The following is a 17,882-nucleotide window of genomic DNA, read 5'->3' on the forward strand; positions in this document are numbered from 1 at the left end:
TTTCATCAAAATATTTATTGATACATAAGTTCTGCTCAAACATGGAAAAATTTACAGACACCCATACAGACAACAGACCCATACCATGTCTTATTATATTTTTTTTTAAGCAGCATAAAAAAGTAAATAAACATTAAAATCATTATGAATATGCGAAGAATAAAAACAGTATGGTGCTCATATCATCAATTCTACTTTTTAGGTGAAAACTTTCCCCCCAAATCCTAAATGATTGATACAAAATGTCCTACAGAATATTCTTGTCGATCCACTATTGAATGTTTGTGCATGCATGTGCATAAATGTGAATGCATGTATTGTATACCTGTATATGTACTGTATCTAAACCTTTGATTTCTGCACTCTTCTGGTTTGCAATTTCAATATACATGTACTCTGATGAACCAACTTGACCATAATTTTCCTTTCCAAGCCACCCTCTTTGCTAAATCATGTATAATGCCAGGAATTATGGACAATAAATGTAATACTGTACAAGTACTTTGATTTCCACAGAAAAATCTGTGTATTGAAAAACATGATGAAAAAATTTAGCCCCTGAATTAAAAAATGAGTAACAAATATAATGGGAATCTGTTTCTGTTGCGAGTTCTTATGTACTACAGGTATAATTGACCGAGCCAAGTGGTGAAGTGTGTGTGTGTTCTCAAGCACTGGAACTTGTCAAACCACCTACGTAGTTTATTGGCTCTTGTACCAGTATGGCGAGTGTTCCCAAGGAATCTATCTATTAAACTTCTCAAAAATAGTTTTTATTGTGCAGTATTTATTCTTTCAGTGTATCACGAATGTGTAAAAACAGATGTCATTACAAATATCACATACACAAAAATATCAATGAAAATGCATTGAGGGATGGGAGACCAACATAAGCACAAGTGATAACATAAGAATGATTAACAAATAAAGTCACCTTGTGCCTTAAGGCATGGTGGTCCAACTTTGTCCTAAAACCAAGAGTTTGGTATATTTATATTGTCCAATTCGAAATATACATATAGTTTGGTCATTCAAAATCTTTACTATAATGGGGTATTTGGGGTTTCTGATTGTTAATATCATGAGATGAGTGAGGGAGAGAAGATAAAAATTTAAAGCCTGGATCACATCCCATTTTCCAGAGATCTTTTCCCTTGCAGAAGTCAAGGGTTTATTGTGTGTGTTTTGTGTAGCTTCTTGGTCCTTGTCTTTCTTTACAGTTATATATTATAATCTACATTATATGTAGTGCACCAAGTGACTGTGGGTAATTTTGTACTATGTGTTGTTGTTGGAGTGGGAGAGAGTAATTTCTAAGCAATGCCAACAGGGCATAGCAGTGGCCACATAGACTGCTGTACATTCACAAATGTAAACAATTAGTTGATACTGAGAGGTGAAATGAGTTTTACTGTACATCAAAATAGAATAAATGATTAATAAATTTGCACCTTGACATCATTAAGGACCAATGAGTGAGCAATGACTGTCTCTAACTTTCATCATCCCTCCACTCTATTTAAAACCTATTAATTCTTTTAACTACTGCATTATCATTGACTTACATAAACCTAAAAAACAAAACATGATTATTGTAAAAAATATTTTTCTATTTACTAGAATAATATCAAGTCTCACTCTTCATGTAAACTTTACCAATATATTTTTTACCGCACTTGGTGTATTCATAAGGATTGATGACTTGAAAATTATATCTGTTCATCCAGTAAACCATTCACACTTATGACTAAATAGATAGACTGAAGAATAAGGGCTGGATTCATATTTGGGATAACTTGCCTAAATCTTACCTGATATCATGTCAAACTAACTACCATATCAAAATAAATTTTAACAGTTGGTGGTACAAAAAAAAAAACACCCAAATTCTTCCATAGTTAACATTCACAATATACTGACCTGTCCAGCTTGCAGTCACTTTACACACCAATGACTATGCACATAACAAAATGTTAAACGACACATTTTATTCATCAGGCAATTGGTAAAAAAAGCACTTAAAAAAGGTACACTATCAAAATCTCTGAATCATTCCTTTTTCCCTTATGTCAAAGGTTTTAATGAACTACTGGAGAGAAAAAAGAAAAGACTGGTAACATTTTCAAACCTTGTATCCGAGGACATGTACAGTTGCGGACAAATGAGCCAAGCCCATCTAGTCCATCATCGCAATTGGTAATAGTCACATGTATTTGTGGATTTTCACCAAGGCGTTCATTCACCTGGCTGCCAGGTTGAAGCAAACCTCAATATTTGTCTCATTAAGAGTGGTCGTAACTGGTGAGACGTGTTGCCAAACTAAGGTCTCAAGAGTAGGTAGATGCTTCCACTAGTCACATATGAACTGCCAGCAAGAGCATACAGGAAAGCATTGAATTACAAATATCCAACTTACAACAATTCATATCTAAATCCCTGGTTAATTTAGGACCTGATTCAATTTGCATCATTATTCTATTCGTATTTACTTTGAAAATAGACGAATAAAAGTAAAATAAAATTACATTTCCAAATCAATATATAATATTCTGTACAATACAGTATTGTAAAACAAAAAACTTGAGCAAGGACTTTTCAACCTACTGGGCTGGTGATGTCACTGACATAACCAGTCACTGCTCGGCGAACTTTTCGTTTCCACGTGTCTGAACCGGATCAAGATAAAAAAAACTTTCTCATACATTTTACGTCATTTTTGGCCCACCATTAAACATAAGCAAGAGAGTAGGTAATGGTAAATTGGTTCAAAGGCTGAGAGAGAGAACCTGACGATTAGACACTTCATCGTCATCTGAGTAAAAACTCAGAAAACAACATTTGTAAAGACGGGTGATGTTCACAGACCTTCTGTTCCACTTTTCCCTGGTAAAATTCATTGTTAGAGGAGAAATGATACCAGATAAGTTAGAGTACTATCTTATCACATTGTTTAGAGAATTACTTACATCTTAAAATATAGAACTGTACTAAACATGTCAAGGAAATATTTTGGTTGAGATTTGATAGGTACAGTGAATTCTTGATAATTCACGAAATACAAATTTGTGTTCTTAGCTTCATAGTTATCTCTATTACTATCTCTTTCATATATATATATATATATATATATATATATATCACCATAAAATATTCATAATTCGTGGCAAGTGCCAACTGCCAGAGTCTGCTTACATAAGAAACCATAAAAGTTGTGGAAATAAAATTCCATTGTCCTAATTTGCCTTGGAAAGAAAGAAAATATAATGAGTGAAAGCATTTCATAGACAAGAGTGAAAGCGCTTCACAGACACTAAAACAGGGAAACTACTTCACAGTTAGAGTGAAAGCACCTCACAGTAACTAAAACAATACAACATGAACTTTATTGATGTCCTCTCACTGTAAAAAAAAAGAAGAAAAAAGGATAATGACCAATAAACACTCAGGTCCATTCCTTACATATACAGCCTGGATTGTAGTTCACCAGATGGCCATGAGGCAGCATTCAGGTAGATGAAGTGAATGATACGTTCCATATTCCGAGTTGGTGGGATGATGGATATCGTTAATGCAGGTTTGTTATTTTGCAAATAGGGAAGTGGTCTTAATATATCAACATCGGTAATGCAGATTATCGAAGATGGGGACATCGTAAATAAAGGTTTACTTGTACATTAATTAACAAGTTAATAGTAAAAGATTCGTAGATCCATTAAGTGAGTAAAAATAATAAAATCACTCAGAAATTGCATACATTTAACATTATTAAAGTAAAAATATTTTGTTTATATAATAATTTTAAAATTATACCTTTTTCATCACATATATCTTGTGCAAATTTATTTACATACCACTCACAGCCATGTTGAAAGAGGCAAATATCGAGGTTTGCTTCGCCACAGCTGCAGTGAAAATCCATTACTACACGTGACTGTTACCAAATGTGATGAACACCCCACCACTGTGATGGACTAAGTGGACTCAACTCATTTGTCTGAAACTGCATATCAAATAATGATGTAAACAAATACTTTAATTTACAGTGCATGTATTTACTGATGCCTGTGGTTTATACTCTTTCCTTCCACAACAATTCAAATCACATTTAAACTTTCTGTTAGAATCGAGTACGTATGTAAACACTGGAGACATCATGTTCTCCATAACCAAGTCGTTTTGCATGTTTGAAAACTTCATTGGTAGCAGCAGTGAGTGGTAAAGGTAGTTCCAATGTGTCTCCCATTAGCATCCCAAGACGGAGATCTTTCTGCATGTGCTGAAGTGGCAGGTGTGTGGGGAATCCTCCTTCAATAATAGCTGTGAAGAAAAAACTCTTTTAGATACAGTATTGCACACATCCAATGCATCTAAAATATTACCACTGATGACAATTCTACAGTAATGTAATTCCTTACTAATGAGTTCACCACCTACATTTTTTAGTATCTATGTTTTATATACAGTATTGTACAGCAGCATCTGCTTAACATACAACCGCAGATACTGTACTTTGATTTTATTATGGTAACATATGTCCAATGTTATATACATACATTCACTGATATGTACATTGTACCTGTGCTGAACCTGTCCACCACCAATGCACTCTCTGACACTTCACTTGCTGCACATGCTTTGTTTTGGTAGTACGTATCACTTGAGATGTGGCCACAGCTGATTGTGTTTATAGTGTATTTTGTATTGTGAATAAACTTTTCGTTATAGCCTACAGTACAATGAGCAAAAATAATAAAATACACGCCATTTCTTTTGATGAGAAAATTTGGATTAATGAGTGAGCTGAGGGGTGAGAGTACGGCGTAGAATAGTCATGGACTTAGTTTGGCCCGTTCAACAATAAATACCATTGTGAAAGGTAAAGAACAAATTATGAAACATGTGAAGAATGGTTTTGGTAGTGAGAAAATGGATAAAATAATTTTAAATAAGAAACTGAGAAATTATCAGAATATTCTTTAAAGCTGCCAGGAATCACTGAAGAGATAAAATTAGCATATGTTGTTGGTACAGTTGCAAAAATGTACTTCTACACCCCCTGTGGTAACCTGTGTCTCCAAATGGGAACACCACAGTAGTAGTAACACTATTTATGAATGAATGGGTATTGATCGTGTACAGGTTAGCACATTTCCACAACTGTACCATCCATGAGTTCCTAAGTGTGGCAGTGGTGACTACAACTCACATACATATTTTCATTACATGTATTATATTACTTATTATTTGTGCTTATATAAATGGTGTGTGTGTGTGGAAAGGAAATTACTATTATATTACACACAACAATGACCCTTTTTGAGGCAGAAGAAGTAAAAGAGAGATGGGTAGAGTATGTAGAAAACTGTACAATAATATGGTATAGAAATTAAAAATAAATAATGATCAAACAACCAATTCTGTAATCAGAATTTGGGGCAGCTGTGAGCAAAACGAAAAATGATAAAGCTTGTGGGGTTGATCAGCTTTGAGCAGAATTTATAAAACAAATGGGCAAGAATGGGATCAATGTGTGACTAAAATAGCTAATTCTACATACAGTCGACCCTTGCCATTCCTGAGGGATACGTTTCAAGAAATGACACGAAGTGGCAAAAACCGCGAATAGCAACTGTATACTACCTTAGTGCACTACTGTATATCTATACCAAACAACTGACCAACCGCAGCAGCACTCATCCCCTCTTTTAACTTATCTAATAATAAAACTTTCTTTGTCAAGGTCATCACTGACTTCTGTCTTTTACATTTTATTCCACTAGCACTGACACTAGGCAGCCTTTTAGGGTCCATTTCACACAGAAGCACTAAAGTTTTGAGAGCACAACACGAGATGCTGCGTTAGGTGATTCGATGTGCTGCGGGAAAAGGCTTGCAAGCTAACCACCATAGCCACCATCTGCTTATCACGAATCGTCAAAATCGTGAATCACAAACTCTCGAATGGCAAGGGTCTACTGTATTCTATTTCAAAGGAAACCTTCCCAGTGATTTAAAAGATTCAATATTTGTATTATTACCTAAAAAGCCAGGAGCCTTAGAGTGCACCCAGTTTAGACCAATTAGCTTAATAAGTAATGCCTGCAAAGTTTTATAAAAAATAATTTTAAGTAGAATTAAATTTAGTGAGTTATCTGAAGATCAAAATGAATTTAGATAGGGAAAAGGAACTAGAGAAACTATATTTGGTTTGAGAATTTTGAGTGAAAGGGCTTTAGAGGTCCAAAGAAATTTGTATACTGTATCTGCTTTGTTGATTTTGAAAAAGCCTTTGATAAGGTAAAACACGATAAACTTATAGAGGTACGAGTAATGAAAAAATAGACATTAATGAAGGAGATATTAGAATTCAAAATTTTTTTTACTAGCAACAGGAGGCTGCAGTGTTAGTAAATGAACTTAATTGGTTCACAGTAAGAGAGGGAGTAAGACAATGTTGTGTTCTTCTCCAAAATTGTATAATATATATTTGGAATTATTAATGAGAAAAGTTATATGTGATAATGAAGGAATAAAAGTTAATGGTAAAGTTATATCAAATATACACAATGCAGATGATACTGCTCTTATCCCCGATAGTGAAGAGGTTTACAAAATTTGGTGAACAGATTAGTAGAAACAGGTGACAAATAAGGGTTAAAAGATAACACAACAGGGAACTTAAACAAGTGGGAAAAATTTGAATATTTGGGAAATAACATTAGCTTTGATAGTAATTGTGCAGAAATCATAAGAATAGATTAAGCAAAAACAGTCTTTAACAATCTAAAAAACTTAACAAAAAGGGACATTAAATTCAATTTGATATAAAGTTGCTGAAAGGCTACATGCAAGGACGACTGTATGGGTCAGATGCATGGATAGTTTCAGCAGACACCAGTAAGAGGTTAGCGGCCTTTGAAATGTGGTGTTCAGTATAGGTGATTGTTAAGAATAAGTTACACTGACAGGAAAACAAATGAAGATGTACTAAGGTTAGCAAAAACTTCAAGAGGAATAGTTGAAAAGTACAGAAAAAGAAAAATCAGATACTTTGGTCATATAATTAAACATGAGGGGTTTAATACTGTAGTAGAAATAATATTGGGCAAAGTTGAGGATAGAATGGCCAGGGGAAGGCAGAGGCTGGGACAGATGAATGAAATAAAGAGCTGGGTCCCCAGAGAGATACCAAATCTTGGAGGATTGGTAAAAACAACCCAAAAACGTTTAGAGTAGACTGTGGTTGCCAACCCTCAGTACTCTGATTGATGCAAAACAATTATGACATGATCAGAAGATTTCCAGAATTGCACATTCATTGGGATAACACACCCCTTTACTTATTCTGTATTGGTTTACAAAGTCAGTGTTAGGATGAGCTACACTCAACATTGCACCCTCCATCAGTCTACAAGGGCATGTGAGAGGACCCACGCCTTTTCTACTGAAATTCCATTCTGCTAAGCCTTAGACCCCACATGAGTACTCCCTGTCACAACCACTTTTTTTTATATCATCTAACTTCTAATACTGAACAATGGTTCAAATCATGCTTCAAATGTCTTTGGTAAGGGGATGCCTTGGTGAATTGACCTGACAATACTTGCGTGATCTCTCCCTGTACTTTTTGTTAAGAATAGTCATTAATGGCAGTGCAATGCATCTATATAGGCAATGAAACAAAGTATTATAGGATCATAAATCATGATTCAGAGTTCTTTCCAGAGGGTGGAAACACATACCTTCAGAAATGCATCTTAGGTAAAAATTATGGAATCTCAATCTAGAGGCTCCAGTAGCAAAACTGTTATTCTGAAAAGACGGCGAATTCAAGAACAAAAGTTAAATTCCTTTTCATCTGTTACTTAAACGTCTAGAAACAAAAAATAATTGTGAAATTGAAACTTACCTTTGCCTTTCTCAATCATAAGTGGACAAGCCAGTGAGGTTAGTTCCATGATCTCCATAACATCTTTTTGTTGTAAACCTGCACGATCTGCTAAAGCCATTCCTTCTGCTAGTCCCGCTAACGTTACCCCTGCCATAACTTGCAACACAAGATTCATTTTGCTTGCATTACCAACTTCACCTGTCAAGTAGAAGATGAAATTCCAAATAAATTTTTTTACAATATGAAAATGTGCCCTTTGAAAGGCAATGCTACTGCCAATGTGACAGACGTTCAAGCTAGGCTTGCCGAATTCATCGTGGAAAAGAAAAATATGTTGTGTTGTGTGCTAAGAGGTGGGCATATGCCCTACATTTGAGGAGCTACTGGTACTAATTGTAGAATGACAAGAGAGAGAGATATATGATAAGGATGGGAGATCCATAGTCAAGAAAAGCATGGAGTGAAAAAGTTGACAGTGATTAAGTGTGACTACAGGGAATTTGTCCAGAAAAAGGTTGGGATAGTATAATGTTCATTACAAAAATCTATTTTGAGGCTTGATATTTTAATGATGAAGTCTCAGCTACAGTGAGCATTTGAAAAGAGAAGAAAAAATGCTTTCAATAAACACAGAAGCTAACACTGTGCCTGATACTTTTTTAGTTTTCACAATTACTGGACAGTATAACTTCCAGAAACCCCTGCCAAATGGATAAAAATGTCCAGGTCAATGACAATTGTTCCTGGCAGACTATGGTGAGGTAACACTGATGAATAAGCTGCTGTTTGCTGGAGAACCTCAAATATTTTTACTTTGGATATTCCCTACTAAGTTAAGGAAGCATCTTATAATGGCAGAAAATACATTAATGATGAATTATTAACATAGGGGTTAAAAAGAGGGCAAGAGGAAAGAATGGAATAGATCTTATTGGCACACTGACCATGGAAACTGCAGATGGAAGAGGAGAATTAATCCTGAAATCCCATTTGAAAAAGGAGTCAGGATTAAGCAACTGGAAATCTAGGAGTTGAAACTCCTGTATATATACTGTAAGTACAATTTATAAAAGGGTTTATTTTGAACAAAAATTTCATGAGTTCATTATGCGATATCCCTATGAAACAAAAGTAAGGGCAATCCATATAAAACAATACATAGATATAAGCCATAGTCAAGATGTCTGGCAAAGGTTATGAATGACCACATTATTTTCCATTTTTTTTTTCGGGGAATAGCCCACCCGGGCACAGGTCATTGGCCCACAACAGGGCCTGGGGAGTGAAAAAATAGTTGTAAAAAGAAATTAAAAATAGAAGAGATAAACACTAAATTAATCTACACTACAAAGATGTTGGAAAACCAGCTTTTTGAAGTGAGACAGATTGTATGAGTATGGAAACACAGAAGAAGGCAGAGCATTCCACAGTTTGGCTGTATGAGGAAAGAAGGATGTACTATAACGGGTTATTCTAGTGTGACCAACATCTACACAAACAGTGGGCACCGCGGGCAAGACGTGTGTTACGAGCCCACAGCCTTGCCAGCGGTACACAGGATGCCAAATCCACCGAACATTGCCCATTAAAGTACCTGTAAAAGAGAGAAAGTGAAGCAACATTGTGGCTAGGTTAGAGATTACCAACTAAAGGAGGAGAGCTATTAAGACGAAATGCCTTTGATTCCACCCTATCTAACAGATGGACAGAAGAAGAACCACCCCAGATATGAAAGCAGTACACCAAGTTAGGAATGATTCACTTATAAACTTGAAACAACTGCTCAGAAGTGAAGCAACTTTGGCATCTGTACAGCATTTCCAGGTTTTGGGAGGCAGCTTTAGCAATGTTGTGGATGTGTAGCTTCCATGACATATTAGAGGAAATGGTGAGGCCTAGCATATCTATTTTAGAACTTGGCAGAATGATTACGCCCTGAAATGTGATTGGTAGGAGATCTTCTATTTTGGAAAGTGTAATTGGCAAATACTGTGTTTTATTACTATTGAATTTAACCAAGTTTCTACCTCCCCATTCAGAGATGCTACACAGATCCGCATTGATAGATGAAACGATATCAGCTCTAGAAACAGATCTAGTTTGAGAAGTAGGGGGAAGGGAAAAATGTAAAGAAGAGTGAAGAGTAGAATCTTCAGCATAAGAATGGATAGAATTAGTCATAGTGTGAACTAAATAATTGATAAAAAGAAGGATTAGAGTAGGTGAAAGAACAGAACCCCGTGGGACACCACTACTGGTAGAAAAAGAGCGAGAGATCGATCTCTCGACAAAAACTGCCATGGATCGGTTCTCAAGGAAGCTAGAAATTAGAGAACAAAGTGGGGGAGAGAATCCATAAGAGGGACGTTTAGAAAGCAAAGACTTGTGCCATACCCTGTCAAATGCTTTGGAGATGTTGAGGGCCACCACGAAAGTTTCCCCATAATTCCTGAGAAAGGATGACCAAGATGGGTGCAGTAAGAGAGCAGGTCACCAGTAAATCTAGCCTGGCAAAAGCCATACTGGTGATCCGATAAAAGAGAAAGGCATTCAAGGTGACAGAGAAAATGAGTTTAAGACAGTTTCGAAAATCTTAGAGAGGGATGAGGTTAGGGCAATTTCAGCTTACTCCTTCAGAATAATAGAGGGTATTTAGTCTGGTTCATGTCCCTTACGAACATCCAAATTGGATAACACACCAGCAACCCTACGAGTGGAGATATAGGAAAGTGCATGGGTTCAGTAGGACTAGGGTGGGGTAGAGTTGGAATCGTCTAAGGTGGAGTTAGAGGAGAATGAGGTGCCAAAGAGATTGGCTTTATCAGGAAGAGAGTTGGCTATAAAGTTATCAGGTCAGAAGAAAGGAGGAAAAGAGGAAGTGAAGTTATTATAGATGTTTTTGGTTAAGGACTAGAAAGATTTACTAGAAGAAGAGTTAGTCAGGTCAGCGGTCTTTCTTTTTATAAAATTCCGCTTGGCCCTACAAAGAATAACCTTACAATGATTCCTAGAGGTAATGAAAGAGGAGTGGGTAACAGGAGAAGGAGATAGTTTCACAACTTGATATGGCCTATCTCTCTCCCTACACGCAAGAGAACAGGAGTGATCAAACCATGATTGTAAAGTGAAAGTTTTGGTAGAAGATGGCACTATCGGAGGGCAAACTGGCAATCCTTGCGAGAGCGTCCTCCGATAGTGCCATAGTTGGCAATTAGAGGGGGGTGTGGGAGTTGGTCGTGCCCAGTTTGATTTAATAGAAATAAGATTGTGATCAGAAGACCCTAAGGGGGCAGAAATTGAGTAAGATAAAGTATTATATAATCATGTGAAAATCAATAAATATTTTACTAATTATTCATACCCCATCACCAGAGAACATTGACAAACATTGTAGGATGCAAGCCTGTACTAAATGAAACTTACCTAGATAAAAGGAATTTTTGCCCATGGCTTGAAAACAACTCTGGCAGTCATCAAAGAGTGATCTGTCTCCAGCTGCTAAAATGACCAAAGTTCCCTCCTCTGCTTGTACCTTGCTGCCCTGCACCTGTGCCTCAAGGTAGCGCCCACCTCGACTACTAATGGCCTAAAATGATAACACAAATATCATAAGTTTTCTTAAAAAGTCATGAACACGTACAGCTTGGGATAAAATAAAATTTTTATTTAGTAATAAACCTCGAAGAAAATTACATACCGTATAAACATAATCAACTAGAAATGTGAAAATTATTTTCACTGGCAACTTGCCAAAGGAAGCTCTGTAACATGTTCGTATGTGCGGACAGTGAACTTCTATAGCAATTCATTGTTAAATGTATTCATTGTCAGGGATAAGTCATTGATTTCTCAATATATTGTATGTGATCTTCAATTCACTTGCACAAATGGTGGTGATGGATTATTATTATTATTATTAATTATTATTCTGATATTAGATTTGTTCAATGGATTGAGATAAGTTACATAGTTCCCAAAATTTACTTTTAATTCTGGTGAATTAGTTTGTAATGAATAAGTTATGATTCTATTATAATTATAAATTTTACAGAGTAGCACTGAATCTGTCAATGTAAAGTAGATACTTGTAAATTTAATCTGTTTCTATGCCCGAGATCTCATTAGTCGGGCAGGCTTTTTGGTAGAGTTGATGGCAGAACAAGATAGACTACCATACAAGACAGACAACTTTGGGAGATGAATTACTCAGTTGCTTGGTGTGTGTATAACATCAGCACAGCAGGGATAGCCAACATTGGCAGGGCCTCCTTGTATTCATTATACGTACCGTATATACTCGTGTATAGTTCGAGTTTTTAAGATCAAATTTTTAGGCAAAAAATTGGGGGTCGTCCTATACATGCGTAATAGTTTTGTTAGGTTGAACCCGTGCATGATGGGAAGGGCGAGGAGCAACTTTTAGCTTCAGACATGAAAAATATTTACTATTTGCTGCCAGTAAACAATGGAAACGTAAAATATGTACCAATTAGTAATGAAAAGTTGTGCAGTTCCTTCAGCAAATGAAGCTCACCAACTTACAATAGGCTAAATTACCTTACAACGTGCTTTCAGTAGTCTATGTTGAAGTTCTAAGCACAGGCTAACTTATCATATCATATACGGTATCACAGTTCTCATTGATCTACAAAAAATACAGGTAATAAAAACCTTTTCGATATTTCACACTTATTATAATACCCGGTAATCTACTTCAACCTCCTATTGTTTACAACGACGCATGACGCACCACCAGCTCTATCAGCTAGACGGTACACGTGTTTTTCGAATCGTTTTCAGTTAAAAAACTGTTACATCACATGTATATTTTACCTTAACTGTGCCTGAATGAATATATTCTCGGAAATAAATAGTAGTTTTGCTGAAACGTGATGTATTTTAATGTAAAATAGGATAAAATACATGACGAAAACAAAAGATTTTACCTAACCTTCCGATGTTCAAGAGAAGTTACTCGTTTTTTTAATAGTTTTTGGTTAAAATATTGTTATATTACAATGGTATTCTATTCATACTGTGCTTGATATAATGCATTCACGGAAATGTAATATTTTTGCTGAAATGACGTACGTATTACAGTGGAATGTGGGATAAAATCGTGACAAAAACAATGACTTTCGCTTTCTTTCGTTCAAAAGATGTTACCGTAATTGCTTTTCGAATGGTTTTCAGTTAAAAAACTGTTGTATTACAATAATATTCTATCCTAATTGACTTGAATAAATACTACGATACCATATTTCTGAATATTTTCATTAAAATCCATCAAAATCATTTTCCTTGTCATCGTCTGCAGCACCAAACAACTTCTCCCAGTCCTCTCCTTGAACAGGGCTAGAGGGTACGTGTTTTTTTAATCGTTTTCAGTTAAAAAACTATTACATCACACGTATATTTTACCTAAACTGCGCCTGAATGAATATATTCTCGGAAATAAATAGTAGTTTTGCTGAAACGTGATGTATTTCAATGTAAAATAGGATAAAATAAATGACGAAAACAAAAGACTTTACCTAAGCTTCCGATGTTCTTGAGATGTTATTCGTTTTTTTAATAGTTTTCGGTTAAAATTCTGTTATATTACATTGATATTCTATTCATACTGTGTTTGATATAATACATTCACGGAAATGTAATATTTTTGCTGAAATGATGTACGTATTACAGTGGAAAGTGACGAAAGCAATGACTTTCGCTTTCTTTCGTTCAAAAGATGTTACCGTAATCGCTTTTCGAATGGTTTAGTTAAAAAACTGTTGTATTACAATAATATTCCCTCCTAATTGACTTGAATAAATACTTGAATGGAAATATACAATATTTTTGTTGAAACTACCCGGGTTTCAGTGTAAAGTGTCGTAATAATAAATGGTAAACAATTTGCCTTCGGCACTCGTGTTTCAGGCACGGCGAGCCTCAGTTTATAGGACGTAGAGCGTTTTTACTGAAGGTTTTGTTGTTCCATTACCCTAAAAAACGTGGGTCGAACTACAAACAAGGAATATCATAAATTAACGATTTCTTGGTCAAAAAATCAGGGTCGACCTATAAACGAGGGGGGGTTATAGACGAGTATATACGGTACTGTAATAAGGATTCATACCCCCCTTCCTGTCAAGAACCTGAACCAAGTACCTGACAGTGCTTGTAAGAGATCAGTTTAGGTTCATGTGGGTTGGGGTGAGTTGGAGATAAATTTAATTTTATTGTTTTTTACTCAAGATGCTAAAAGCACCATAAGTAAATGTATTTTTGAATAGGTAATTTATGAGACATAACTGCATTAAAAATCAAGAAGCCATAACACCCAAACAATATTGGTACCTTTACATGACGGTCAAAGTGCCTTCCGCATACTGAAGATCAATAATTTCCTCAAACTGTGTGAGTCAGATAATAATTAAAATAATGGAAATTACAAGAATTGGACTCAACTGTAAGGTGTTAAATGGATCACATAAGGAAATAAAATTAATGACAAATCATGTAATGTTAATCAAATTGAATTTTAAATAAAAGGCAGGTAAACTCACTCAAAAAACTGTATCTTTACAATTTTGTGAGAGACAATATGACACAACGGATGAAGGAGTTTGACAAACCTACTGAGACAACAAGAGTTGCGGTTTTCATTTTGAAATTCATCGAACCCACCCATAAAGATACCTTTAGGATCGAGTGTACACAAAATAAAGGAGATTAACAAAATGTATGTTCATCCACGGACATAAAAATTCTGGATATTACAGTATAAAGTTCACCTGAAAATGTTAAAACATAAAATAGATCACTCATAGCTCATGACCTGATATAATACTATATTAACTACAGAGTATACACACAAAGACAAAAAGAGTTTGAAACTAGCATAGGCAGGTACTGATTGGTGTAGCAACAGCCTACACAGAGTTTTTGAATATTATTATTGTTACTAGCACAACAAACTTGAGTCTAACTGTTTGGAGTAGATTTCAAAGTACAATACAGTATGTAAAGAAAGGTAAATAATGTACCTCTGCAATATCTTGTGATGTGTCAGCATCGATGCCAGTCATTTCTACATAACCCTTGTCTGCAGAGATCTCCTGTAAGACACCACAGTTTCCAAACACCATCTGTGGGATAAAACACAATTTAATTCTCCTGTTGAAATCCATTAAACATTATAAAATTACAGGCTAGCATAAACATGAGTCAGCAAATATTGACATGACATTCTTATGGTGCTGGAGACTTTAATGAAAAACAAAAACAGAAGACAAAATACCATTTACATAAAGATCAGTTGCAGAAATAAAAAAAATATAAGAATATCTGTATTGATTTAAAATACAGACATGAATAAGTTCATACAGTATCCGATAGCTTTAGCCAGAGAGTGAATCATGAATACTGCTGACCAAAATCAGTGCCAACAGCAGGTAAAGTACTGTCCAGTATTGTAATTACTATATATTCCTGACAAACAACCTTTGAATCTGTTGAAATGGGGCAATTTATTTTACTTTTTTTTTGTCTATATTTTTAGCCATACAGTACCTAATTTCCTAAATCTTTCAAAGACCTAATTATTCCCTGGTTCTCATTACCCTGTACAGTATTGGGGATCAATCTTCTTCTGAGACCACTATGTGCTAATTAAAAGACTAACCATAAATGAAGGACAGAATTCTGAAAAAAACTTTGCCAAGATTGAGGGTGAATGAAATGGTTCTTGATTGAAAGCATTCATTCTTAATCCCTTCTGGCACAATTGATTTATCACACTTGGATACAACAGAAATCCAAGGTCAATCAAAACACCTTTGGTACCCTTTTGAACATAACTGTACAGGTATCTAATAATTCATAAAAGGTACCTTCTTAAGTATTTTATACCATGACAACTTGAGGGCACTGTAATCATTTAGATCAGTGGTTCTCAAACTTTTTTCCAGTTTTACTCCTATTTAAAGTTTGACAGGTGCGAATTACAATTTTATTCCTTAGTTTTTATTCAATAAAGTTTATTATACAAAGCACAAGTTTACAAAATTAATGTACTTACAAATTTTACTCCTTAATTCTATTCAATAAATTTTAATATACAAAACACAAGCTTACAAATGTACTTACAAATTTTACTCCTCCAATAAAGTGTATTATACAAAACACAAGTGTACAATTCTAGTCCGTCTTCTACAAAAATCTATAATAGTGCTACAGTTACTGTGCTGTTATAGATTTAGTCTTAGTGAGATGGATGAACTTGTTTTGTCAACACCAGATTTTGGATGCGTGGTTTAGTCTTTGACAGAGCCAGCCTCATATCTGAGCTTGGAACGAGCAGGTTTCTAGTCTTGGACTTGATGTGGTACAGTGCCGAGAACCCAAGTTCACACATATAGGTCGTGGGAAATGGAATAAGTACGTCGATAGCCCGAGTAATTAGAGTTGGGTATCCCACTGCTCCTTGCTTAAGCCAGAAAGATGCAATATCCTCGACAGAGTCGAATGTGCTACGGGTCACGGAGGTTACCCCACCGTGCCAACAGAAGCATATTACCCAAGCCAAAATGAAGTTTTTACCCCAGTTGGGGTAATTATCCCGAGTTTGAGAGCCACTGATTTAGACTTTCCAACCACGTTGTCAAGCTTAAGCATAATTTATCACAGGTAATTTATATCAAAGGCAATATAAAGACTTCCGTCCAAGTGTGACTGATGATACACACACCAACAATGGACAAAGTTATCCTAACATGCCTTGCTAAACAGGTAACACAAATATGGAATTCTGTACCTATATCTGGCATCTCCTAGAATACGAGACAGACATATTGTACTGTACCACATAAAATATAGGAACAAAAATTAAATACAGTACAGCACACAAATTATAATAACTCAGACATTAAACCTGCAAAAATTCTCAGTTTATTTGAGTCTTAATCATCCAACGAAGGCTAAAGTAAAGTTACAAAACCAAAGAAAAATGTTAAAACACTTACATTCTTGGCAACCTGTGGATCAGATACACAAGAAAATGTGATATCTGCTGCAGCAATGACATCTGATGGGGTCATCATCTCCTTTGCTCCAGCATTTACAAAGTCTCCACACTGTAAGAACACAATACAATCAATAATAATGGAGAATGTCCTCAAAGATCTGGACTAAAAGGGGGGACCACCTGTCTGGAAAAGCTGATTGTCCGAAATTTCCGGCGAATAATAAATGATATAAGAAACACCAAAAAATACAGTACTAATGTGGTGATAAACAAATTACCATATATAAACCATGCATTTACCTATGATAACATAATAAGAAACATTGTATCATTACTAGAGTGAATTAAATAATATTCCCACAAACAACTGTCAACTCTGTTTATGTTTCCCACCTCCTTGGGCACCTGTGTCCAAGCAATTGACAGGTCAAGCAGTGCCCACGGCCCTAAAATGTTCTTTGCTCTGGTTTGGGAACGTTTCTTAGGGAAACTTCTAGGAGGCTTCTTAGCCCAGAACCCCCAAATATTTTGTCCGGATCTTCCAAAATCCAGATTTCCCGGTTCCGGATCTTCGAGGGTTTACTGTACTACTGTGTTGCCATAAATGTTTAAGATTTCTCAGGAAGCCCTACAGTAACTCCAGACCACCCCAAACTCCTCAGGTACCAGCATGATATCTGATGGCTAAAATAAAAGGAGAGAGACTTTTTTAAACCTATCAAATTGTTATTTAAACCTGAGATTTAACCCAGCTTAACCCAAATTTAAGTAAGGTATATTTCTTGAGCTGAGGGGATCGGATGTTTTATACTATACCTGTACCTGCCTGCCGTAGCTACAAACCCTAAAATCTACCCATAAATCATCACACTATGATTGCTCAATACACAGATTATATATTGTGCAAGAATTTTTCCAAATGGATAACACGTCTAATTAACAAAATACTGCTAAAATTACTTTCTGTTGCTAAAACAG

General features: G+C 35.5%; 1 protein-coding gene across 1 annotated transcript in view; it reads right to left on the minus strand.

Moving 5' to 3' along the window:
• Positions 1-17,882, minus strand: part of LOC121876018 (putative oxidoreductase GLYR1 homolog) — a 52,104-nt gene continuing 34,222 nt past the window's right edge. The window contains exons 8-12 of the mRNA XM_042380866.1: positions 16,903-17,013; positions 14,926-15,027; positions 11,315-11,477; positions 7,910-8,089; positions 1-4,317 (exon numbers count right to left, since the gene is read on the minus strand). Coding sequence (XP_042236800.1) covers positions 4,118-4,317; positions 7,910-8,089; positions 11,315-11,477; positions 14,926-15,027; positions 16,903-17,013 — 756 coding nt within the window. The 3' untranslated portion in view covers positions 1-4,117. The remainder of the gene's footprint in view (positions 4,318-7,909; positions 8,090-11,314; positions 11,478-14,925; positions 15,028-16,902; positions 17,014-17,882) is intronic.

The sequence above is a fragment of the Homarus americanus genome, unplaced genomic scaffold (genome assembly GCF_018991925.1).
Source record: "Homarus americanus isolate GMGI-L3 unplaced genomic scaffold, GMGI_Hamer_2.0 scaffold40047, whole genome shotgun sequence".
In the NCBI taxonomy this organism is placed as follows: domain Eukaryota; kingdom Metazoa; phylum Arthropoda; class Malacostraca; order Decapoda; family Nephropidae; genus Homarus; species Homarus americanus.